Here is a 12,837-nt window from a genome sequence, read left to right as displayed (position 1 = left end):
GTACAGTGGGAGGTGATAAGATTGGGGCCAACCCAATGGCACTTCGTTGTTGGTTTTTTGCTGTGACATCATGCCTTGTGGACTTCAAGGAGGCGAGTTTGCTTGCTGAACAGCAAATTATTAAGTGTATAAAGAATAAAGTGTTAAATACTTTTAATGTAAATATTGGATATAAGAATCATGTTCAAAATATTTTCACAAACAGTATGTTCTAACTTGAAAACATATTTAGAAAAATAATAAAATAAAAATGTAATTTTATCATATTATAATAAATGTTATAATGTATATACAAAATTGTAAAATATAATTTGTTAAGGAATATTTCTTTACAAAAGAAAAAAAAAGTATGTTAAGAAAATGTAATTGTATTTTCATAATAAAAGATAAAAAAAAAGTTCGCTAGCCAGCCTCCGAGGGACGTGTTTTCATGATTATTCCTTTTTCTGGGACTTGTTTCTTTATTAATATCTCTCTAATTTTGTGTTATTGGTTTATTTTAATACTCCGGATTTGGTTCACCCTGAGTTTTTCCACGTTTTGGCCTTTTCTTTTTCATTAGGCTGAGGTTGGATGTAAAATTTGTTAGCTTACAAGAGACGCGCGTTTTTTTTTTCTTCGTTTTAATACAATAAATTCTCTCGCTTGAGGGTACACTCGGGCAAACTATTCAATATTATTTCTCTTCCTTTTGTTTTGTTAAAGTTTTTATAGTTTATATAGGAAATATTTATTTTAATATTGTTCTTCTTAAAATATTACATTTTTCCTCGTTTCCTTTCCTCACTGGACTATTTTCCCTGTTGGAGCCTTGGGGCTTACAGCATCCTGCTTTTCCCACTAGAGTTGTAGCTTAGCAAGTTATAATAATAATAATAATAATAATAATAATGCTAACTCTAAACGCGAGCTTAAACGTGGGGGATCTGAGTACGCGGTAGCAGCTGCACCTGTTCAAACTACTTGAGCGTTCGACCGCGTGGTTGCCGGCGGTGTTGGCCATGCGTCTGGCATTCTCAAAGCGTCTCTACGGGCGTTGACAGCGCTGGCTACAAGCGTTGGTAGCGATGGACAAATTACAAGAAACCGCGCGCGATTTCCTGCCAGTGGCAACGCGGCGCTCTGAGCGTGTGAATACACTGGATTCTAGTCTCTTAGTGTCTCATTAATACAGTGTTTACGGGCAGTTTTGGATCGATATTAATACTGTGTTAAGTTCTGGGAATGTTCGACGCACATAACTTAATACATGAGATCGAGAAGCGCCCGGCGATTTATGATGCACAGTCTGAGGACTACGGCGACTGGGACGCCAGACAGAGATGTTGGAGCGAGATCGGGGAAGTTATGTTCCAAGATTGGAATGAGTTACCGCTTGAAGAGAAAGAGCAGAGGAGTAAGTTCGTTTTCTTGTATAGATCGTTTAATATTTTCATCTGTTAAGAAAGTCGTCAATGTTTTAAACATAACTGTTTTCTGTTATGCATAGATGAATTACATATATTTAATATGCATATGTTACATTTTCTAGTTGTGTATAACCATGTATACACCATTCACACTTCTACGGATGCACTGCATAGAAACTGTACATTTCTACAGGAAATTTCATCTTAACAGATACAACCATTTATTTCTTTCATTTGGATTAAACTACACCGCCACAGTTTAAAGGTTTAAAGGTCGCTTATGAATGGCAGAGGCAAGGGACAGTGACATTGCCCTAGCAATCAAGACAATGCCCTAGAGACTGACCATATATTATATGATCAGCGCCCAAGCCTCCTCTCCACCCAAGTTAGGACCAGGGAGAGCCAGGCAGTGGCTGCTGATGACTCAGCAGATAGACCTATAGGCTCGTCCAAACCCCCCAACCTTAGCTCACAAGGATGGTAAGGTTGCAGACACTAAAGGCACTAACGAGTCTGAGTGAGACTAGAACCCCCGACTGGCAAACACCAGGCAGAGACGTTACCAATCAGGCCAAAGCAACTTCCATAAAGAAAATATGACTCAACAAAGCATTCATAGATTTCCAACTTAGCTTCCATTTGTAACTATGGTACATTACGACCATTCTAAAAACAAGGTTGAGGGCTAGGTCTATAGGGGGGTATGCGAGCCGGGATACACTGTTGCCATATTGTCTAAAAACAGAGGTACCAATTATCTGGTTTAAGTCAAAGACACCACAGATATGTAAACACACACCAATATAATCTGAACGTTAATATTTTAGCATATTAAAGGATAGTAAACTTGTAATGCATGAAGCACTTGTAAAACAATAAAAGAAATGTGGCATGCTTATTTTACGCGGTGAGGTTCTGCTCTGTTACAATTGCCTGTGGAACACGTGCTCTATTACGATTGTCTGTGGAACATGTGCTCTATTACGATTGCCCTTGAAACACTGCTCTATTACGAATGCCTGAGAAACATGTTCTTTTATGATTGCCCGTGGAACACGTGTTCTTTTACGATTGTCTGTGGAACATGTGCTCGTATTGCGATTGCCTGTAGAACACGTGCTCTATTACGATTGCCTGTGGAACACGTGCTCTTATTGCGATTGCCTGTGGAACACATGCTCTATTACGATTGCCTGTGGAACACGTGCTCTTGTTACGATTGCCTATGGAACATGTGCTCTATTACGATTACCTGTGGAACATGAGCTCTTATTACGATTGCTTGTGGAACATGTCCTCTTATTACGATTGCCTGTGGAACACGTAAATGGTGGTCAACCCTTAAATCTGCACTCTTTGGTGTAGATGCAACAGTTCCTCCTTTACTTAAACCAGATGGCTCAGTCACTCACTGTCCAAAGGAAAAGGCAACCCTTTTGACTGATGTTTTTGACAGTAAACAGAGTAATGAAAAACTTGAACTTCCTCATTCTTGTTTTCCTGAGGCTAAACTAACTAGTTAAGCTTTTCGATCTCGTGAAATTAAAGCTCTGTTGATGGACCTTGATGCTTATGGAGGTGTAGACCCAAATGGTATTTTTCCATTGTTTTTTTATAAAGACAGCAGATTTCTTAGCTCCAAAGTTATCTGTTATTTTGTGCAAGTTAGCAAGAAGAGGAGCTTTTAGCACTTGTTGGAGAATTGGTGATGTTACTCCTCTATGTAAATGTGTTTGTGGTAGCTCTAATCCCACTGATTACCGCCCAATTTCCATAACTCCCATATTATCTAAAGTTTATGAGCGTCTTCTGGCAAAACGTCTTAATAGGTTTACTGAAGGTAATCATCTATTCCCTAGTTTGCAATTTGGTTTTCGTAAAGGCCTTGGAGCATGTGATGCCCTTCTTACAATCTCCAATGCTGTACAGAAATCCCTTGATTGTGGTTAGGAAGTTTGTATGATTGGCCTTGATTTTAGTGCTGCCTGTGACCGTGTTAATCATGAGGCCCTTGTTTTCAAACTGAAACAGTTGGGAGTGGGTGGGTCGTTTCTTAGCATTATTATTGATTTTTTAAGTAATAGATCTCAAAGAGTTGTTGTTGATGGGCACCATAGTATATCCGGTGTTCCACAGGGTAGTGTTCTTGGCCCGTTATTTTTCATACTATATACACATGACATGTGGTTTGGCCTAGAAAACAAGCTTGTTGCATAGGCAGATGATGCTACTCTCTTTGCATCAATTCCATCCCTTGAATGTAGATCTTGGGTTGGTGAATCCCTTATTAGAAATTTAGCTAAATTTAGTGCATGGTGCAAATTGTGGGATATGAAGTTGAATCCTAACAAAACTCAAAGTATGATTGTAAGTAGGTCAAGGACGGTGGCTCCTCAACATCCGGATCTCAGTATTAATAATGTTTCTTTAAATTTGTATGACTCTTTTAAAATTTTAGGTGTGATTCATGACAGCATATTTACTTTTGAGAAACACATTAGGTCTCTGTGTCTTCTTCAATTGCACCAAAAATTGGCTTATTGATAAAGTCTTTTAAGATTTTCGGTGATCAATCTATTCTAAAGAAGTGTTTTAATTCTTTCATTCTACCTTGTTTTGAGTATTGTTCTCCTGTCTGGTGTTCAGCTGCTGATTCTCATCTTAATTTGTTGGACAGAAACTTACGGTCTAATAAATTTCTTATTCCTGATCTAGATATTAATCCTTGGCACCGTCGTTTAATTAATTCATTATGCATGTTGCATAAGATTTTTCATAACTCTGACCATCATTTACATTCAGATCTCCCTGGACAATTCTATCCTGTTCGTAATACTAGGCAGGCAGTTAATTCTATTAGCCAGGCCTTCTCCATCATGAGGCTCAATTCTACACAGTATTCAAGAAGTTTTATTCCAGCTGTTACCAAGTTGTAGAATGATCTTCCTAATCGGGTAGTTGAATCAGTAGAACTTCAAAAGTTCAAAGTTGGAGCAAATGTTTTTATGTTGACCAGGCTAACATGAGTCTTTTTATAGTTTATATATGACATCTGTTTTTGACGTTAATAATTTATATAAGACATATCTGTTTTGACGTTGTTACTGTTTTAGAATAATTTATTGTTAACTTGTTCTCATCATTTATTTATTTCCTTATTTCCTTTCCTCACTGGGCTATTTTTCCCTATTGGAGCCCTTGGGCTTATAGCATCTTGCTTTTCCAACTAGGGTTGTAGCTTGGCTAGTAATAATAATAATACTAATAATCTGTTAAGATTGCCTGTGGAACACCTGCTCTTATTACGATTGCCTATGGAACGTGCTCTATTACGATTGAGTGTGGAACACGTGCTTTATTACGATTGCCTGTGGAACACATGCTCTATTATGATTGCCCATGGAACACGTGCTCTATTACGATTACCTGTGGAACATGTGCTCTTATTACTATTGCCTGTAGAACACGTGCTCTATTACGATTGCCTGTGGAGCACGTGCTTGTCGTTGTTGTATATATGAGCCATGTGAAATGAATGGATAATTTTGATGTGAGCTAATAAACAAGTTTGAGATTTAAAATCAGACAAGCAACACGACTCAATCGAGAAATAAGCCGGCAACGGTTTTCTCAATATTTTCCTGTATACTCTACTATTAACTTTGTGTGTTGACACAGACACAACTCGCATCCACCAAGCCAAGCCGAAAAAAAATTGCCTTGAACATAAGCCAGTAATTTTTGCAAGAGAAGCAGTACGGGAGAACTTTCTATGATATTTAAAAGGCAATTTTACACAGAGAGAGTGAGAGAGAGAGAGAGAGAGATGAAAACCATTGTCATGTCCATGCTGTAAATAATATTTCACTCATTTCATGTACTTTACATGTGGTGTTCACACAGACACATACACGCAATACCTGACGACGCTACATACAAATTCGGCACCTCAGTGACAAAGCATAGGCAGAAACATGGCAACATTGTGTTAGGGGGTATATCCTACTGGGACCCAGCCCCCTAAATCTTGGTTTTAGATTGGGTGGAGTATGTGGAGTATAAAACCTCTTTCCAATGGTTTCTATGCACCCTGCTACCATTTTTTTTTATATCTTTCATTTTTCCCCTATTTGTATCAAGATCAATTGTTTTATCCATTACATTTTACACTTTCCCTTGCAAACCAGTCCACTCACTCATCTCACAAATTTGTATCTACATTTACAGTATTTTCTCTGACTTCTCACATCACTTCATCAATAAAGAGAACAACTGTAGAGTTATACAACACATCCTTGTGTTAGACACACTTTTACAACAACCAAGTCACTCTATTCTCTACATATTCTAAAGTATATACTTGTCTCACTTCCATCATAAAAATCCAATTGTCTTATCAATTTATCATCTGCATCAAACAATCTCAATACATATTATTATAAGATAATGGCTCCCTGGTCTAGTCACTAAAAATTATTATACTATGGCTCGTGACTGGTAATCAAATATATATACTACGACTGGCAAGTTAATCAACCTCTAGAATTCCAAACTCCCTTGTTTGCTTTTACATTAAAACTGTTACACTTTAATATATCAACTCTCAGACAGCAATATATAAAGTACTGAATATCCAAAGGTCTCTTAAGTACACTCAAAATTAAACTAGGTAATTACTCTTAAGTATTATTAAGACGTATTTAAAACTTACAGTGGTTCTTAACATATTCTATATAAATTACAGCACTTTGAAAAAAATTTACATAACAAAATGAGTTACTGGAAAAAATTAAGTCTGAACAAAGCTTAGATTAAGACAAAAAATTTTACGATCTGAAAATTATATATCAACTTGACTTGAACTATTATATCTGAATAAACTTAGACTAAGAAAAGAAATAATGCAATGTAAATTATACAAAAGCTTGAAATTAAATCTGAATAATACAATATTCAAGTTTGACACTTAATGAAAAATAGATAACCAGATCACGTTACAAAATCTAACCTTCCTACAGGGCCAATTACAAAATCTTTATACAATGCCAACACTCACCCTAATACAATGAATTCATAATCACCATTTCGTCTCATGTATCTTTTCGACAAACAATTTGCTTTGGGGCACAGAGTCACTTAGGAGAGTAGACACTAAACGTACTGAACACTTTAAAAAATAATACACAGGGTTATGTGAGAGAGAAAGAGGGGAAGGAGGCTGTCTTCAGGCTGCAGTTCTCTTATCACTATCTGTGTAACCTAACCTTGGTGTCACCTTTTATATGAAATCTAACTGCTTTTGAAACTTCCCCGAGATTTGGGAAGCATTGGTGTGCCGGGAAAAGGTGTCATAGTCGCCAAGTATTACTCTCCCGCATGCTACGCACGCCTCGCTAGACAGTTCTCACAGTCAGCCCATGCTTTACCCCGAAATAAAGAAAAACGATAACATCCTATCACCAGGCTCTTTGCGAAATTTCTAAAGCATGTGTACAGCATTTTCTAAAGTACATTATTACTGAGCATTCTCTCTCAAACATGACACAATACCTTATAAAATTTAAAAGAACATTACCTAAGCCCTTGTTTATATCTCGCAAGAATCCCACAACAATCTCAAATAGAATACGTAAGACTTCGTAACAAACATACATGAAATAAAAGTTAATTCTTAAAAAAAAAACGTAAATTTACATACACTAACTTGAGTAAAGAATACAATGAAATTAACGACGAAGGTCTTCCATAACTTACATAAAATACTTACATCTACATGAGAGGAGCTCATTGTACGGGCTGGGTATCATCTCTTCAATGCATATATGAAAACAATATAAAATATAAATAAAATCATTATTAAACTGCGGTATTTACTCTGCACTAAACCAGCTTTGTAAGAATATCGACTGTCTATCAGGAGATTTTTCTAGATACAAGTGTGTGTGAAAGATAGGTAAGGTATACATGGTTAAATATTGAATTTTTAACCTTAAGTGAACGTGGTGCAGAAGCAAAGAATATTAGCTGATTTGTTAGAGAAGGGAAATCTACTTGTTTTGCCACAGCATATGACAAAAGTGAATGCTCAGAATTTGCAGAAATGGGAAGAGCAAAAAGGGATTGTGTCTTGGGTATCTGAAAGGTGTGGAGCTAGTGATGAGGTAGCACGGGCAGATTATGAAAGTCTTACAATGAGCTTACAATGGGTATGAGTGAATTCGGCAGAGGAAAAATTAGCTAACGATTCAATAATCCAGGATTGTCTCTATCTGCACAAAGTTATTCCTCGATTCAGCACTTACAACACGATTGTGTGCGTTCTTGTTTTACAGGAGTCAACCACATTTGGAGGAAATGAATTAAGTTACAAACACTAATGCGGATTCACAAATATGTGTGTGTGTATAAATGCTCTCTCATAGTTGGCCTTCATCAACTTCATGCAAAAAAAAAAAAATAAGAAAGACATCCCTTAACTAAATGGTACAAGGCACAACAAAAATCATACTTTGACAATCGCAAATTCTAGATGCACTAAAACACACAAACGTAGAATGTGAAAGTTCTTACAGGATTGACAATTCCTGGTGAATTTAAGCTTGGCTCTGCATCATATTTCTTGATAGTCCAAAAGCCTTTTCTGTAATAAGTGATTATTTACAAAGGCGACTTACTCAACTGCTGATTCTTGATATAAAAATAACAGTTTTTAATTTTTTTAAACAAAAGTTATCCTTACGACCATATGACACAACACCAGTTCTTGGTAGAGGATATCTAACATCACGAACACTCAACAAAACATCTAATATGTCTTGGGATATGTAGTACTGTGACCACGAACCCAATATAATAATAATAATGATAATAATAATAATCATAATAATAGTAACATCATGTAACAAAGAGATCTCAAAAACTCATCCCAAGTACCCAAATCTCCGTATGTCAATATATCTAACACGGAACACTGTAGGCATTGCCCGAGGGTTTTGGCAGCGTTCCTTTTTCTCCTAGTTGTGCCCATTTTCTAACCATTTACTTAATCTCAATTACACTTTTTTAACACCATCCACAGAAGAGATATCATCACGAATCAACATCTCATCACGAGACTGCTCAATACAACAGTCAATACTGGAGATATTATCACGAACCAACTTATCGTCATGAGATAGGTTGGTAGAGCTCTGAGTCTTCAGATTAGCCATATAGCTCGATTCACAGCACACGAAGGAAACAGATTAAACAAATGAGGTCTGAAAATCTCCAACTCCTGATCAAAAGTTGGCTCTTTAATCACCTTTGGTTGGACATCAACTAACTTATTTACCAAGTCATTACCAAACAAAAATTGAATGCCATTCATAGGCAAGTTGGAAACCACACCAACAGCAACAGGCTCTGATATCCAGTCACAATGAAGATCCAAACAATGCAAGGGAACAATAAAATGGTCACCATCAACCCAACGAATGGGAACATACTCCCCAGTAAACAAATGCTCAGTCACAGGGACAAATTCCCTCAAAGCAAGTGGGCACAACCAATGTCATGCATGATACAAACAGGGTGCAGTGAACCACCATCAACGCTAACAAAACCCTTAGCAGAATATGGCTGGAAAACTTATCAACAGGTCTGGAACAAACTCTGGAGTTAACAGGTTTCTTGTCAAAAACGTGGTCAGCTACAGTGTTATCCTTTGCTGGTAGCATACCATTGCGAGACTTTTGTAGAGTAAGATCCAGTCTTCGTTTCTTCTTCAACTTATAACACAGACACTGTATGACCTGGTTTTTTACACATTACAGAACTGCCATTAGTTAACTAGCTATTCAAAATGCTACTTCGAGACTTGACATGAGAATCAGAATTAGACCTTGTATTTACATATTTACTAGAGTGCTTATCAGGGTCCCTCGTCACTTTTGGCCTATTAAACCTTTTATCATAAGACCTACACTCCTTGTTAGCTAGTACATAATCATCAACACACAGACGGCTGTTTCATGAAGTATAGATACCTATTAGTCATTTAAATAAACTTTAATATTGTCACTAACATGATTTTTAAACTGCTCAATTAAAATTATTTTTCTTAATCTCTTAAAATCATCCTTAAACTCTGCTGCCATCCAACATTTATCAAACCAATTTGTTTGTTCCCTTCTGAATTCTACATATGTCTGCTTATCTTGTTTTTTCAAAGTCCTAAACTTCATTCTAGAAGTCCCTGGAATAAGTTCATAGGCCTGTAAAATATCATTTTTTAAGAATTCATCATCACAAACTCTATCCTCAGGAGTGGAAGCATACACTTTTTGTGCCCTGCCACACAATACTCCAGACAACATAGTCCTATATGCCCAATTTTCTGTTTGCCACTTACATTTTTTAGCTTTTCTCCCAAAACAAACAAACTAATCTTCCGAATCCTTTCCATTTAAAGGAGGCACATCTCTATCTTCGTTAGAAATATCTTACCGAGATATTTCAGCATCTTTAGAATTAGCTTGTTTGATTTTTTTTTCAAGTTCTAACTCTTTTTGAACATTAATCTCATGAAGCTTTATTTGAGTTTGAGCTTCAAACATGGTTTCTCTTAAGTAAGCTTCTATTCTCAGTTTTTTCAAGTTCTATGGCTGATAAACTAAGCAGTCCATTATCAGTTACATCCAAAGCTTCCTTGAAGTAACACCTCAGCTGCTAATGCAACAGTCGTACTCTTTATGTATCCTAGATCCGTTTTCTACGAGACTCAGGAAAGTTCCTTGGGGATACTATATCATACAATAAGCAAGGCTGGAGAGTAGATAATGTTTGAGAAATTATCAGAGAACTCTTTTCTAGAATAGAGCGATACCTTTGATTTACAAATCATTACAATGATTTTATCTTAACATTAATAGTTAATATTTCAAAACAAACCTTTCTCACTGGTACTATAACATAATATACCTGTAGATAAATTTAATCTATATAAAATTACTGTAAGTACTTCCACAAATTCCTTACAATGTTTTTTTTTTTTTTTTTTCAGTAAAAGAACTAATGAAGAAATGGAAGGGAATTCGAGACAACTTCGTGAAAGAACAAAGAGCACGCAGTAAGACTTCCAAAAAAGTGAAGAGAAAGAAATACCTCTACTTTGACAAACTCCTTTTTTTGTTACCGCACCTGAAAGTGAATGAAAACCCAGTGTCAAACGCCCTGACCAACCCAGAAGATACGCCTTGTCATCTCGCAGAGGCCAAAGTAGAAGATGAACAACAAGAAGAAGTAAGTTCTGATCAAGAGAATCAACAAACTACCCCGTCCCATGATGACAGAGAACACATTCAGGACAAAAAGAGGAAAATGATACAAGCCAGAGTTAGAAAGAATATGGGGGGAAAAACACCTCCAGCTACAATTGTTAATGATTCGGCAAACATCTTCCCCGAAACTGCGCCTCTGCAGAGGGATGAGAGGTCTGATGATAGATTTGGCAACAAGTCTTTCCTATTATCATTTGCACCAATAATGGATAATATGCCCCAACCTCTATTCCTTCAAGCCAGACTCAGAATCGCAGAAATTTTCAGCGAGATGTGTTAATTTTTCTTTATTACTCCAAATCCCACTTGAGTGGGTAATCAGTGGAACCTGGTGGCATGAGGGGTGATCCATACAACAAAGTGGCCCCGATAAATAGTTTAGGACTCCACTTGAAGTTTGTAGTTCCAAAGATTTCATCCAGAACTCGAGCAGTCGAGCCTGCTACTACCTCCCTACAGTGGTAATTCCAATTGCTGAAGTCCATGTTGAAGAAGGTCCATTTGCACCCTGGCTCGTCTTTCAATCTCAACCAATCATCTATTCTTCCTTTTAGAGCAGACCCAGAGTCTGTATTTTTTTGTAATTTACCCCCTTCTGTTTTTTTTTATCTTATGTGGCTAGATGCACTTCTTCACAGCAAGGTATAAGATGTATCAGGAATTTCTGTGTTCATCTGTATAATGTTGATAATGAAATATTCTAATTTAAGAACAGTGTTACATATGTAAGTATGAAGAGCATTGAAGAATTGGTGGACAATTTCTTAGGAACTATCAATACATATAAATAGCTACCAGTGAAGGGCGTAGGACAATTACATCATGAGAAACCAAAAAGCAATAAATATGAGTAACATCTGCGTAAGTGATAAAATAATTATAAAAAAAAATGTATATTCTTGTTAAAGATATGAAAATGCAACCTATATTATATAAATATATTAAAAAAACAAAATACTGGAATAACAAATTTGAAAAAAATAATTATATGTACAATATATATTCATCTATATTTGTATGTATTTGTAAGTTTGTATGTATAAAACTATCAACGTTCATAATAAAAGAGAAAACTGGATCCCCTTTTTCAATTTAAACAATTTTATAAGACTAACATAGAATAGACATGGAGACGCCCAAATAGAGAAATGAAAAACTAAATAGATTTTAATCTCAGAGAAAAAAAAATAATTTAGTTAAAGGTGTAAAAGTGTTAAACAAGTTAAGGTCAAGCGACCATAGAATGGTGAGAAGTAATATTTGTCTCGATCTAAGGAAAGAAAGAAAATTTTGTATTGGAATCAGCACGAGAGATAGGTGGAATATTTCCTACACAAGTTCAAGGAAAACTACCAGAAAAGACCAAAACGTAATAAGGATAAGATTGGAAATGAGGGTGAAATCCAAGAGGGATGAAATTGAATTAGCAAAACTATCCAAAACTACATTCCCAAGACATAAGTAAAAACAATCAGACCAAATTTTAGGGAGCACTAGAAAAGAAGCATCAAGATGATAAAAGAGATGGAGTGACAAATATTGCAGAGCATTTCCATTCAATGCCATACAATATTATTTTATTATTTAATAAATTTATTACGCCCAAAGATGTCAAACAAAGTTACATATTGGCAATTACATACAGTACATCAGAAATCAACATAAAAAGAAAAATTACAGCATTGAATCATCAGAGTATCAGTTACAAAAATAACATATATGAGATCGTATTCCATTATCACTACAATTGCAACAGACAGTTTAGCAGCCACCAGAGTGTAGATGACTAGTCAAAATTAAGTCTAGGTGGTCATCTTTGAGTAACTATTGACAGGTTTGAAGTAAATTTTTGTGCTTGAGGTAACAGATGCCATACAATAGTGATATAAGAAATAACTTTGCCAATAGAACTAATGAAACACCTGAGTCAGTACCAAATAACAGTAAGAGAAGTAAAGAAAGTATTAAGAGGCATGAAAAGAGGCAACTCAGCAGATGGCTTAATTATTGATTTAATAAATCAAACCATTTTTCTCTATCAAACCATTGTTCTCTATGCTTGGGTAGTGTCATAGCCTCTGTACCATGGTCTTCCACTGTCTTGG

The 12,837-nt window shown here is 36.0% G+C and overlaps 1 protein-coding gene across 1 annotated transcript; it reads left to right on the top strand.

Moving 5' to 3' along the window:
* Positions 1-1,023: 1,023 nt before the first annotated feature.
* Positions 1,024-11,193, top strand: LOC137632735 (uncharacterized). Its single transcript, XM_068364810.1, has 2 exons — positions 1,024-1,396; positions 10,456-11,193. Exons 1-2 carry the CDS (start codon positions 1,225-1,227, stop codon positions 11,010-11,012), a joined length of 729 nt encoding a protein of 242 aa, XP_068220911.1. The 5' UTR covers positions 1,024-1,224; the 3' UTR covers positions 11,013-11,193.
* Positions 11,194-12,837: the final 1,644 nt, after the last annotated feature.

This window comes from Palaemon carinicauda, chromosome 42 (genome assembly GCF_036898095.1).
Source record: "Palaemon carinicauda isolate YSFRI2023 chromosome 42, ASM3689809v2, whole genome shotgun sequence".
Classification (NCBI taxonomy): domain Eukaryota; kingdom Metazoa; phylum Arthropoda; class Malacostraca; order Decapoda; family Palaemonidae; genus Palaemon; species Palaemon carinicauda.
Note: the sequence above shows the minus strand (reverse complement) of the source record. Positions and strands in the feature narration are given on the sequence as shown.